General features: G+C 34.4%; 1 protein-coding gene across 1 annotated transcript in view; it reads left to right on the top strand.

The window, feature by feature from the left end:
• Window positions 1-1,155: 1,155 nt before the first annotated feature.
• The window catches only part of LOC106472234 (transcription factor COE3-like), a 27,244-nt gene continuing 13,355 nt past the window's right edge, over window positions 1,156-15,044 (top strand). Inside the window, exons 1-5 of the mRNA XM_022400833.1 lie at window positions 1,156-1,233; window positions 6,491-6,608; window positions 7,408-7,550; window positions 9,288-9,414; window positions 11,190-11,278. Coding sequence (XP_022256541.1) covers window positions 1,219-1,233; window positions 6,491-6,608; window positions 7,408-7,550; window positions 9,288-9,414; window positions 11,190-11,278 — 492 coding nt within the window. The 5' untranslated portion in view covers window positions 1,156-1,218. The remainder of the gene's footprint in view (window positions 1,234-6,490; window positions 6,609-7,407; window positions 7,551-9,287; window positions 9,415-11,189; window positions 11,279-15,044) is intronic.

The following is a 15,044-nucleotide window of genomic DNA, read 5'->3' as shown; positions in this document are numbered from 1 at the left end:
AGGCAGTAAAAAATTGGAATGTATAGGCTAGATGAAGTCCAAATAATTTACATTAGTTACTGTATAAACGCCGACAGCTGGCGAAGTACTGAACTCAATTCGCCTAACATTTATGATAAGAATTATATAAACTGCAGATTTTACTGGGTTTTTTTGTGTTTTTTTTTCGCGTTCTTTAAATTTGACGTTTTCAGATTCGAAATACGCAGTGTGTAAACATGATATTTCAGATCTATCTTTTGTCTTCCATAAGAAACTGTCTAAGGAGCCTTTTTGTGCAGTACCAGAGATCATCAGTTAAATGGACGATGAGAAACAAACGTTTTTCTCAAACGCTATTTATATATTTGGAATAAGACTTCAAAAGCTAGTGAAACATTAGCAACTAATAGGCCTAATACTTCTGATAAAAATCCCGCAAGTTGCAAACGTGTTTTGTTTTTTGACATTCCTTTTAATTTTGTCCATTTTGGAAGACAAAAGGTAGATCTGAAATGCTATTTGACAAGCGTTTGACTTCGAACTCGAAATGAACAAATTAGGAGGAATGTGTAGTTGTGTGATATTTATCACAAATATTAGGCTTAATGTACAACATTATTTATGTTTTTCTTGCGGAAATACACATTACAAGTGAACTCGTTAGACCCGAGTTATTTGTACCAGTTGTATGTTGTAAGTATTTTATGTTTTTTTCTTAAATAATGATCAGGGACTTAATTTACCAAGATAGCATATTAAATAAACATAATGAGTAATACATCTACTAAGCAAGTAACGTAATGGAAAAAGTGGTGTTGTGGAGGTGTAACTTGGTTTGTCTGCTGGTGTTAACAAACCTCCCAAAATTACGTAAAACGGAAATATCAATTCTTGCAAAAATACAAAGAAAACTCTGATCGATTTAAATCCAAGCATTACGTTAGATATAAGAAACAACAACGAAAAAGTACAACTAATATCTTATCATATCATATTCTTTCAAAAATATAAATAAAGAATCCTAGCGACTAAAATTCAAACATTATATTAGACATAAAAACATATATATTAAAGTAAAATGTATTCAATATTTAGAGATATTCTATTAATACTAAACACATAAGCAGGTATTGTTTACCGACTTTGCAAAACTGTTTCTTGTGTTCTAGGTTTTTCCTCAAGTTTTTTCTCAAGTGTAATCAGAACTGCTTGAAAAACGCTGGAAATCCCAGAGACATGAGAAGATTCCAAGTAAGAAATTATCCTTTATGATAATAGTACAAGAGAAAATGTCGTGAATACCCATCAAATAGTCCTTGCATATTGGGAGGACACCAGTCTATGAACGTGTATAAACCAGCAAAATGTTATTTGCGAGTTTCCGGTTCTTAACTGAAAATGTCGTGAATACCCATCAAATAGTCCTTGCATATTGGGATGACACCAGTTTATGAACGTGTATAAACCAGCAAAATGTTATTTGCGAGTTTCCGGTTCTTAACTGAAAATATCGTGAATACCCATCAAATAGTCCTTGCATATTGGGATGACAACAGTCTATGAACGTGTATAAACCAGCAAAATGTTATTTGCGAGTTTCCGGTTCTTAACTGAAAATGTCGTGAATACCCATCAAATAGTCCTTGCATATTGGGAGGACACCAGTCTATGAACGTGTATAAACCAGCAAAATGTTATTTGCGAGTTTCTGGTTCTTAACTGAAAATGTCGTGAATACCCGTCAAATAGTCCTTGCATATTGGGATGACACCACTTTATGAACGTGTATAAACCAGCAAAATGTTATTTGCGAGTTTCCGGTTCTTAACTGAGCCAGCAAACGTTGTTGGTTGTTGCTCCACTCACGTTTGGAGAAGTAAAAACACTCAGAGAATGTATTTTTAATATATGGATTTGTATTATTTAGCGTTTGTGTAGTTCACAAACATTAATAGTACTTTTGAGGTATCGAATCGTGATATACACCCTTTTACTGTCTGAGAAAAGGAAGTTTTATCTTGTTGTCTATGTAGTAGCTTTATAATGAGGATTCCTTCTATTTTTGTTTGCCATACTTCTTATCAAAATGACGAAGAGTTTGGCGGAAGAGTGATTTGAGCTCTGAGACAATCGCGAAAAAAGTTCTATCCCGGCAATGGGCGAGTAGTCGTTGAAAGAGAGCCCTTGAGGGGTGAAACAAACTCTCCCTCTCGTGACGTTACCTTTATCACCGCACGAAAGGCCTCACTTGGGACTTGAAAGCGCTTCATCCCTCTCTGTTCATTCATTATACCTGCCAGGATGAACAGACAGTGTCTGTAGCAAGAGATGCGACTGATAGCAGCTAGTTGTTCTTTCTTACAAATATGATGTCAAAAGATTTGGAACTTTGTAATAGTATAGAAGAAACGTCCTTTTGTTCTTTCTTAGAAATATGATGTCAAAAGATTTGGAACTTTGTAATAGTATAGAAGAAACGTCCTTTTGTTCTTTCTTAGAAATATGATGTCAAAAGATTTGGAACTTTGTAATAGTATAGAAGAAACGTCCCTTTGTTCTTTCTTAGAAATATGATGTCAAAAGATTTGGAACTTTGTAATAGTATAGAAGAAACGTCCTTTTCTTAACAACGTGGTTGAAACAAGTCTATGGCCATGTCTAATATATCAAGATACTGAAGTTAAACACTCAAAGAAAATAGAAAGGTGTAAAACAGAAATACTGATACAGGCGGTACAACTAGACGAGCGTACATCACACCTACACGATACTTTGTTGCATATTTTCAGGCGATACAACTAGACGAGCGTACATCATACCTACATGATACTTTGTTGCATATTTTCAAGCGATACAACTAGACGAGCGTACATCATACCTACACGATACTTTGTTGCATATTTTCAGGCGATACAACTAGACGAGCGTACATCATACCTACATGATACTTTGTTGCATATTCTCAGGCGATACAACTAGACAAGCGTACGTTCACACCTACACGATACTTTGTTGCATATTTTCAGGCGATACAACTAGACAAGCGTACGTTCAGACCTACATGATACTTAGTTGCATATTTTCAGGCGATACAACTAGACAAGCGTACGTTCAGACCTACATGATACTTTGTTGCATATTCTCAGGCGATACAACTAGACAAGCGTACGTTCACACCTACACGATACTTTGTTGCATATTCTCAGGCGATACAACTAGACAAGCGTACGTTCAGACCTACACGATACTTTGTTGCATATTTTCAGGCGATACAACTAGACAAGCGTACGTTCAGACCTACATGATACTTTGTTGCATATTTTCAGGCGATACAACTAGACAAGCGTACGTTCAGACCTACATGATACTTTGTTGCATATTTTCAGGCGATACAACTAGACAAGCGTACGTTCAGACCTACATGATACTTTGTTGCATATTTTCAGGCGATACAACTAAACAAGCGTACGTTCAGACCTACATGGTACTTAGTTGCATATTTTATATTCACTTACACTTCTGGGAATGTAAGTTCTCACTCTTTTTTTATCAACACGGGGTATTAATGATAAAATAACAGAGTGTAAGTTACATAACTTGTATGCTTTTGTTTAACATACTCTATTTATTACTACATTTTAAAAGTTGTAACAGAATCCTGTACGTTGTGTTTGTTTGCCAGCAAACTTCTCCCGGTATTTTGAAGTTAGCAGGACCAAAGTTGGCATGCAGAATCAGACCGATGCGGGTGGTGTCCCCAATCTATATCGGGTAGTTGGGCTAAAACACGCCCGAAAGACTAAGCAGGCATGATACAACCAAAGAGTAGGTGTTCAGAGTAAATAAACCTGCATCTGGCATCAGATTCTGTTTTCCTTGCCCCCTCAGAATCCTGGGTTTCCATGTTTGAAACTGTGTTAATAGCTCTAGTAACACGCTAACGGGAAAAGAAAACGTGGTTAGGGTAGCACGATTGGGTTTGTTTTCGGGTATATCGTACCTTCGTATTGCATTAGAAGTAACTTGAAGTAAGGGAGGAGCCTGATCCGTAGAGAAGGACATCTGAAATCATGAGAGTGCCCTTGGACACCACAGAGGCAAGAACGTTTTATTCAATGGGCAAAAGGGGCAATTACCCAGTGGCTACCGTGAGTTGCGAGTATAATAATAATAGATAATAAAATATGAACTTTATGATAAAAATATAATAATAAACGAGTTATTTAAATACATATTTTCATATGTTTTGTTCCTTTAATTTTTTTATCACTAATAAATTTAGTTAGTCAAACTGTATGGTATTTTTTTAAATCAAGGGGAGACCCAGTAGTTTATACTTGTCGAAGTACAAGGGCCCGCCTGTGTCTTAACGCGTAAATGTGCAGAATCGCATTTATTTTGTGCTAGTTATAGTTACAATCATTAAAAACAAAACATAATCAACAAACACTACCTTCAGAAAACATTCGTAAGACCCGGTTCTTACCATATATGTCTACATGATTTATTTAGTTAAGCATAAGAAAGTTTCAATACAAACACCTTTAACTAATCAACGAACAATACCCCCAGGACACAATCATAAGACCCGGTTCTTACCATATATGTCTTCATGATTTATTTAGTTAAGCATAAGAAAGTTTCAATACAAACACCTTTAACTAATCAACGAACACTATCCGCAGGACACAATCATAAGACCCGGTTCTTACCATATATGTCTACATGATTTGTATAGTTAAAGATAAGAAGGTTTAATCAAAATCACTTTTAAGCAATCAACGAACACTACCTACAGAAGACACAGACACAGTTTCTAAGGTATATGTCCGCATGATTTCTGAACCTAAGATGGTGTCATTAATAACGTTTTTGAGTAATCAACGAACACTACCTCCTGAAGACATTCATAAGATCAACTCCTTACCATATATGTCTACATGATTTGTATAGTTAAAGATAAGTAGATTTCCTTAAGAACAGTTTTAAGTAGTCAACAAACATTATCTCCACAGGACATTCGTAAGAAGCAGTTCGTACCGCGTATGTCTACATAATTTACTTACTTAGAAATAAGAAGGTTTCATTAGAAATACTTAAGTAATCAACAAACACTACCTCCAATATACACAGACCCAGTTCCTGCCATGTATGTCTACATGTTGTTTTTATATTTAAAGATAAGAACATTTAACTAAAAACACTTTTAGGTAATCAAAAAATACTACATACAGAAGATCTTCATGAGACCCATATCTTACTATATATGTCTATATGAATTATTTATCTAAATATGAGATGGGTTCATTAGCAACACCTTTAAGTAATCAACGAACAGTACCTCCAGAAGACATTCATAAGACCCATTTCTTATCATATATGTCTACATGATTTATTTATCTAAACATGAGATGGGTTCATTAGCAACACCTTTAAGTAATCAACGAACAATACCTCCAGAAGACATTCATAAGACCCATTTCATATCATATATGTCTACATGATTTATTTATATAAATATAAGAACAGTACCTCCATAGACACTGTTTTTACCATGTATTTCTATATATTTTATTTATTCATTTTTACCTATAATCACATCCTTGCTTGTTCTTTTTTCTGTCTGTGATTTATACGGTAACCTTCTGGAATCAACAAATGATAGAAGCGAAAATTAATATATTTAGACTAATCATGTACTAAAATGGGAAAATTAACATTTATTCGATAGCTCTTGAGGAGCTGGGATTGTCAATGTTCACTTTCCATGAGCTGCGACTATGGTTTCTACAGTCCTTTCTCACACACCCCTTGCTGTTAATATATGTATAACTCACAGGGATTCAAACAAGTTCTTGCAGTTAATATACGTATAACTCACAGGGATTCAAACAAGTCCTTGCAGTTAATATACGTATAACTCACAGGGATTCAAACAAGTTCTTGCAGTTAATATATGTATAACTCACAGGGATTCGAACAAGTCCTTGCAGTTAATATACGTATAACTCACAGGGCTTCAAACAAGTCCTTGCAGTTAATATACGTATAACTCACAGGGATTCAAACAAGTCCTTGCAGTTAATATACGTATAACTCACAGGAATTCAAACAAGTCCTTGCAGTTAATATACGTATAACTCACAGGGATTCAAACAAATCCTTGCAGTTAATATACGTATAATTCACAGGGATTCAAACAAGTCCTTGCAGTTAATATACATATAATTCACAGGGATTCAAACAAGTCCTTGGAGTTAATATACGTATAATTCACAGGGATTCAAACAAGTCCTTGCAGTACGTATTCAGATAAATATATTCTTCATTCGTAGATGTGCTTTTCTCAGTACGTTTATGCTATGTTGTGTTAAGCTGAGGAGCATTCTCGAAAAATGTATTTATTTAAATTCGTTGTTAAAAAGTTGGATTTTCTTTGTATTAATAATATCTTCTGTACAGTTAATTGCATCTTATCTACCACTACAATCTCTATATCCAAATATAGGTAGTTATTTCGACACAAGTATCAGTTGATGGCCCTCTACTGGCAGTATCTGACAACATGTTTGTACACAATAACTCCAAACATGGCAGAAGAGCGAAAAGACTTAACGCTGCTGAAGGTAATTTACAAATTATTGCAGTAAAACCACCTCTGTGTTAGTTTAAATTTGTAAAATCGAGAGTAATAAAAACTTTAATCGTTTTTCTTTCTATAAAAATACAAAACAAAACTGACACTAGAATTTCTGTACCATTACTTAAAGCGTCATCTAATTCAGCTCAAGTCTAAATTATTACCTGACTTAACGCAGCTCAGGTCCGAATTACTACCGAACTTAATGCAACTCAAGATTTGCACTAAGTTAAGTAACAATTCGGAAAGTTCGTAGTAATTCGGACCTGAATGCAACTCAGGTCTAAGTTCGTTTTTCTTTCGGTTTTTCTTTATATTTTCAAAGGAGAAATTGAAAAGCATATCTTATCATGAAAAATGTACACCTGGCTTGTATACTCGAAATTAATCAATTACTTGAAGTATAATTTTGAAACAAAACACTTCCCCACGAAAAATAAGAATTGGAATATTTAGAAGTTAACCGTAACTGTAAAAACCTGGGTTATATGCTCTATAGTATCTGATAAAGGTCAATAAATGATGTCTCTATATATTAATGTCGAACATAGCTGCACTCCATTTAATCTGTATAGAAATACATTGTGGCCTATTAATGAACACGAGAAAGAACTGAGAGAACTGTTTTTATCCTATGTTATTTCAACTTGTGAGAAGCATGTCTTCATATTGTAATCATATGTTTGTTTAACTGGTAAAATAGTTATACCATGGTTTCAAAGTACTTGGCTTCAGAATGTATTCAGAATGTATAAGGTTAATGTTCTATAAAAACGTCATTACAGTTCTGTTCTCCGCAACTCCTTGCATTAAAGCAATTAGTCCTAGTGAGGGCTGGACGACAGGGGACAGCACTGTAATTATCATTGGGGAAAACTTCTTTGATGGACTGCAGGTGGTATTTGGTACTATGCTCGTATGGAGTGAGGTAAGTATATTTTCTTCTACTGATGTAATCTCTATTAAAACTGTTGACTTCCTGTTCTACCTTCCTAATTGAAATAAAATAGATTATTCCAAATTGTTGTAATTAATAGATATTCCGAATCTTAGTCCCAATAATTACTTTTTCTACATCAAGGCACCTCCAGTAGCACAGTCTGCGGACTTACAACGCTAGAAACCGGGTTTCGATACCCGTGGTGGGCAGAGCATTGTGTAGTTTTGTGCTTAACTTCAAAACAAACAAATTTAGTACCAAGTACTACGGGTATTTGCATCAAACAGTTATTCTTTAAAGCAAACCCATTAAATACTTCAGCCTTGAAAGAAATTTGAGTACTTACCTTCAAAATCTTGCTGAACTTATATAAAACAGTATGTTTATTTTTTCGATAAAACTCATATTTCTTTCATAAACTATAAGGAGGATGTTTCTGCGAAGTTCTTTCATATGTTTCAGGTATATGTAAATACGCTTTGTAGTGGATCATTATTCGTTGTTGTCTCTTTTCCATTAGTTCATTGTGAATACGCTTTGTAGTGGATCATTATTCGTTGTTGTCTCTTTTCCATTAGTTTATTGTGAGTACACTTTGTAGTGGATCATTATTCGTTGTTGTCTCTTTTCCATTAGTTGATTGTGAGTAAATTATGTAGTGGATCATTATTCGTTGTTGTCTCTTTTCCATTAGTTCATTGTGAGTACACTTTGTAGTGGATCATTACACTGGTGTTATCTCTGTTCTGTAAGTTCAGCGTGAATACATTTTCTAATGGATCATTACCCGTTATTATCTCTGTTCTGTAAGTTCAGCGTGAATACATTTTCTAATGGATCATTACCCGTTATTATCTCTGTTCCATTAGTTCAATGTGAGTACACTTTGTAAGAAATCAATTCACTGGTGTTATCAGTATTCCATTAGTTCAATGTGAGTACACTTTGTAAGAAATCATTACACTGGTGTTATCTCTGTTCTGTCAGTTCAGCATTAGTACACTTTGTAGTGGATCATTACACTGGTGTTATATCTGTACTGTCAGTTCAGCGTGAGTACACTTTGTAGTGGATCATTACACTGGTGTTATATTTGTACTGTCAGTTCAGCGTGAGTACACTTTGTAATGGATCATTATTCTGTTGTTATCTCTGCTCCTTTAGTTCAGTTACGTACTAAAATATGGTTAAAAATTTCATAAATTACAAATCCTAGTTTCAAGAGCTTCATTGAACAAACAAAAGGCTAATTTTTGCTACTGTTCGTTACAAGGATTTTTTTTTTATACTTTAACTAAAAGATTTTGTACAGTCGGTTGAAGGAGCATTTTTATAGTATACATCTAAAATTCACACCGGTTTATATGTGGTTTCTTTGATGAACATGAAATTATTCGTCATTTAAAAATGTTTTACAATATAAATTATTTTATTTTTCTCTGAATAGTAGTTTTATAGCCTTTAGATTTGAAATTATATTATTTTTAAATTTTGGGATGTTATTAATATAGGTTTTTAAACAAGTACAATTTGACGAAATAAAGATTCAAATAAAATTCATTCCTGAACATTATTTTAGGAAAAAACTGAAAATATCCATGTTTAGGGTAAGTATTTATAAGAAATTATTCTAAGTGATTGTTCTAATGCAGTAAAAACCAGATGTTCTACAACTGTATAAAAATCAACTAATAACTTACATCAGAATGCTTAAACGTTTTCTAGCTGATAACGCCCCACGCAATTCGAGTTCAAATTCCACCTCGTCACATTCCTGGTGTTGTGGAAGTGACATTGTGTTATAAGTCGAAACAGTTCTGCAAGGGAACACCAGGAAGATTCGTCTATATTTGTGAGTATGCTTTCCAATTTTTATAGCTTTCTAGGCTTTATACATTAAAATATTTTATTATCAGATTCAAACATGTTAAATATTGTGTGAACATAACATTAGTAAACACGTTAAATATTGTCTCAATATGACATTTTTAAACATGTTAAATATTGTGTGAACATAACATTAGTAAACATGTTAAATATTATGTGAACATAACATTAGTAAACACGTTAAATATTGTCTCAATATGACATTTTTAAACATGATAGATATTGTATCAATATAATCTTATTAAACATGTTAAATATTGTCTCAACCCAAAATTATCATCGGGAGCACCTGGAAAGCCCTCAATTGCCAACGTTCTCAGGTAAACAGGTGAAACGGGGTACTCCAGTGGACCCGCTGCCTGCGATTGCAGTAAGAAGCAGAAGATGCAACACCTACTCGTCTGCCCACAGTTCCAGGTCCCATGCACAGCAGAAGACTTTGCTGTAGCCAACGAAATTGCAATCAGATGTGCGCATCTCTGGATGGAAACCATATAGGGATAGGTGGACACGATAAAAAGAAGATAACATTATTAAATACGTTAAATATTGTATCAACATAACGATATTAAATATACTAAATATTGCCTCAACATAAAATTATCAAAACTAAATATTGTCTTAATACAAAATTATCAAAGATGTTAAGTATTATTATTCATCATGTTAAATATTACCTCAACATAACGTTATTTGTGTTAATGTGCATCGTTATCCTTAAATAAAACTATATAATCTCCACATCATTCATTAATTTTCAGAGCTGTATACCAATGAAATCCATCAGTATATATATTATCCTTTAGGTAATCCAGTTACTGTTAGAACTGATACTATCAGTAGCACCTATTTTGTGATTCACATCATCCAATTGCTGTTAGAAATGTTCTACCATGTAACCATCAGTAGCACCTAGCTTGTGATTCACATCATCCAATTGCTGTTAGAAATGTTCTACCATGTAACCATCAGTAGCACCTAGCTTGTAATTCACATTATCCAATTGCTGTTAGAACTATTCTACCATGTAACCATCAGTAGCATCTATTTTGTGCTTCATATCATCCAATTATTATTAGAAATGTTCTACCATGTAACAATCAGTAGCACCTAGCTTGTGATTCACACCATCCAATTGCTGTTAGAACTATTCTACCATGTAACCATCAGCAGAACCTATTTTGTGCTTCATATCATCCAATTATTATTAGAACTGTTCTACCATGGAACCATCAGTAGCACCTAACTTGTGATTCACATCTTCCAATTGCTGTTAGAAATGTACTACCGTGTAACCATCAGTAGCACCTAGCTTGTACTTCACATCATCCAATTGCTATTAGAAATGTTCTACCATGTAACCATCAGTAGCACCTAGCTTGTGCTTCATATCATCCAATTATTATTAAAACTGTTCTATCATGGAACCATCAGTAGCACCTAGCTTGTGTTTAACATCATCCAATTGCTGTTAGAAATGTTCTACCATGTAACCATCAGTAGCACTTAGCTTGTACTTCACATCATCCAACTGCTGTTAGAACTATTCTACCATGTAACCATCAGTAGCACCCAACTTGTGATTCACATCATCCAATTATTATTAGAACTGTTCTACCATAAAACCATCATTAGTACTTAGCTTAGCTTACCCCTCAATATCGTCAAATAAAATGTTTGAGTGTTTCTGCTATAAAACCATCAGATGTTAACGATTTTATGACTTTTATCTCTTAATAGACCCTAACGAACCTTCAATTGACTATGGTTTTCAAAGACTTTCCAAGTTAATCCCCAGACATCCAGGTGACCCAGAAAAGCTACCAAAGGTAGGAAAAGAAACCAGTACTTATAGTTACAACAAAAAATCATTCATTTGCTAATAAATATGTCCTTTTTAGACTGATATATTGTCATTGGTGTGCTTAGCAGATTTTTCCATATCAAGACGAGACAACGATCGAGTCTGTGTGCATTTGATCACGTTTCTGGACTTGTTTATTCTGCAAGCTACAGATAAATTTGATAGTAAATTTTTAAAATTATGTCTTCTGCAAGGAAGAGCTATTAACTGTAATGGCTCGACATGGCCTGGTGGTTAGGGCGCTCGACTCGCAATCTGGGGAACGCGGGTTCGAATCCCCGTCCTACTAAACATGCTCGACCTTTCAGCCGTGGGAGCGTTATAACGTGACGGTCAATCCCACTATTCGTTGGTAAAAGAGTAGCCAATGAGTTGGCGGTGGGCGGTGATGACTAGCTGCCTTCTCTCTGGTCTTTCACTGCTAAATTAGGGACGGCTAGCACAGATAGCCCTCGTGTAGCTTTTCGCGAAAATTCGAAACAAACCAAACAATTAACTGTAATATTCCTCAAAACAATGTATTTTCTACGTCCATAAAAGAATGGAACTAAGTGGAAAAGAGTGGGGAACGTGAAAAAATACTTTTCTTGGATATTAACAAAATAATTACCTTACAGACAACAACAAAAACACATTCTGGACTTTGACAGCAGCCAATGTTATGCATTGATATATCCATTACCTAAAGTAATTCCAAAGGATAGTAAAACGTAGATTAGCAAAGTTATTTAATAAAAACAAGAAATAAACGGCCAGTGCCTTTAACTATTCTAATTATGTCTCCTTATAAAGGCTTTTCTTCTTTTGGTTCCAAATAAATTCGATTTTAGAGTTTTCCTTACTTTTTAATTTTATGTTTATTTTCGAAAGGTTTAATCGCGCCATCAATTATTTTCTTTTGTAATTCACACCAACTCTGGACTATATATCGTCAGCGGTATTACATCATAATTGATTCTTCCTAACCAAGTGTGGTGAGTAAGACATTAAACACCACCTCGGTCTAAAATGAACACGCCGCTACAAACAGGGTTCAGCAACAAAAATACAATTTATTCACAATAACAACACTTAGAAATTAATTCAACACAGTCAATAAACAAATACCTGGCTATGACTACACACCAATATTAATAAATCAATAATAATGGAACCATGAAAAAGAACCAGAAAAAACCTAATTCCAAAAAGTTACAGCAATTACAATATTCAAGCAATACCTTTCGAGATCAGTAACAATATCGAGTGACAAACAAAAAAATTATACCCTTCAATAACTACCTCGTGACTCTCTCTCTTAATGAAGCTCCTGGCAAGGTATTTATTCACCGAGTAGGTCACGAGAGTACAACCTTATGTAATCATAAATTTGCATACTCTTCTGCTACATTAATAGTATGTACGTCACCGCTAGGGAAGCTGGTGATAGTTTCATCATACACACATATTTACTCAAAATACAAATGATTATGTAGAAGGTGAGTTAGCGTTTTAATGCAACTAAAAATTCACGGATAAACTAAACGATAGAAGGACAAAATATATTAACGATAAACACAACGATAATCATAAAAAAATAGAATTTGCTATCTCACACAGTGGTATCACTTCCTAATTGTGCCGACCTTACCAACAATACCAAGCAAGGTGTTAAACCCTACCTTTCCAACAGTATCACTTCCACCTAACCAACAATGGCGAGCAAGGCATTAAACCCTACCTTTCCAACAGTATCACTTCTACCTAACCAACAATGGCGAGCAAGGCATTAAACCCTACCTTTCCAGCAGTATCACTTCCACCTAACCAACAAAGTCGAGCAAGGCATTAAACCCTACCTTTCCAACAGTATCACTTCTACCTAACCAACAATGGCGAGCAAGGCATTAAACCCTACCTTTCCAACAGTATCACTTTCACCTAACCAGCAATGGCGAGCAAGGCATTAAACCCTACCTTTCCAGCAGTATCACTTCTACCTTACCAACAATGGCGAGCAAGGTGTTAAACCCTACCTTTCCAGCAGTATCACTTCTACCTAACCGACAATGGCGAGCAAGGCGTTAAACCCTACTTTTTCAGCAGTATCAGCGGTATTAATTGTTCATAGATTTTACGTAACAAACAATTGTGAGAAAGGTGTTAAATCCTGCTTCTCCATTGATAATAATTCTCAATGTGTCACATATAACAAATAATAGCAATGAATGTGATAAAACTTACCTCTTCAGCCGTATTAATTCCTAATGGAATAAAATATGGCGAGAAAGGTGTTAAAACTTACCTCTTCAGCCGTATTAATTTCCAGTGGAATAGAATATGGCAAGAAAGGTGTTAAAAGCAACCATTCTTTAATTCTTAATGGATTCTGCATAACCAACAATGGCTAGGAAGGTGCTAAACACTACCCTTCCAACGTAACAATTCTAAATGTGTCATATATAACCAACATTGGCGAGAAAGGTGCTAAAACTTACCTCTCCAGCGTTACTAATTCATAACGGATTCTGTATAACCTACTGTGATGATGAGCAGCATGTTAAAATCCACATCTCCAGCAGTACTAATTCTTAATGAATTCTACATATCCTAAAATGAAGAGCAAAGTGTTAAGTAAAAATATGCCTTACAAATGTTGTGTGCTAAACTGCCAAAAAAAACTACTCTGGCGGTCCAAAAGTGCACGTGTTTAATTTTCCAACAGAAGAACTCTTGAAATAAAAAGATGCAAATGAAACCCAAGGAAATATTTTCAGCCATCTCGGTGTTCAAAAGTCAGAAACTATTATAACATTACTGCTAAGTTTTTAGCACTTTGTAAATTGTACTAATTTATGAGTGACCAATTAATTATGATTTTATAAGTATCAAATTATAAAAGAGGTTAAACTTTTGTTTTCAGTTTAACATTCTGTTCATTAATGATATTTTTACTCTATTTAGTTCTGGCCTGATAATAGTTTATATTTTATTATATTTATTGATTAGGCTGGCGTCACTTTCTTGGCACAAATAAGTTTCCAGGAATTACCTTATGACTGATATATCACTAATATAAAATTACTGTTAGTTGAATTTGTAGGCCCCCGATGGCTTTAAGTTTTGAAATTGAGTAAACTACAGAAAACAGTTGAATAACAATTTGAAATTTATAACTGAACCACTGAATTTATAAAACATTACCTAAGTAAATACTAATAAACTACATTTCCAGGAAAGTGAAATAAGAAAAGAAAGAATATTCTTACGATAGCCAAAACCACCATACTTTCCTGGCTTCCATCTTACTTATCTTCATGTTCAGCTCAGGCATCAAGAAAAAGTCTTGAGGCAAAAAGTAAAGTGTCAGAAAGTTTAACACCTAAGAAAATGTATGACGCTAAATTAAAATGTTCATCTCTGCCAGAATTCGTCAGTTTGTTAGATCTTAAGAAAATTACTGACTTTTAGGCCCTGGTTTCAGTACCTAACGGTGTTATGCTTTTTAACTGGCACCAAGAATTGTTTTATCTGTTGTCGTTGGTGATAGCATCTGTATTTGTAAAAAACGTTCAACTCAAGCAACTGGAGAATGACTGTAAACTACCAATAAGTATACATGACATTAACCAGGCTTATAAAATTCTAGAATTTGTTACTTTCTAGAAAAGAAAGACTTAAAACACTGTATCTATCACGTTAAAGAAACTTGTATAGTATTGTTACGTCTCCGTTTGTTAATTAACTTTCCG

The sequence above is a fragment of the Limulus polyphemus genome, unplaced genomic scaffold (genome assembly GCF_000517525.1).
Source record: "Limulus polyphemus unplaced genomic scaffold, Limulus_polyphemus-2.1.2 Scaffold5179, whole genome shotgun sequence".
Taxonomy (NCBI): Eukaryota; Metazoa; Arthropoda; class Merostomata; order Xiphosura; family Limulidae; genus Limulus; species Limulus polyphemus.
Note: the sequence above shows the minus strand (reverse complement) of the source record. Positions and strands in the feature narration are given on the sequence as shown.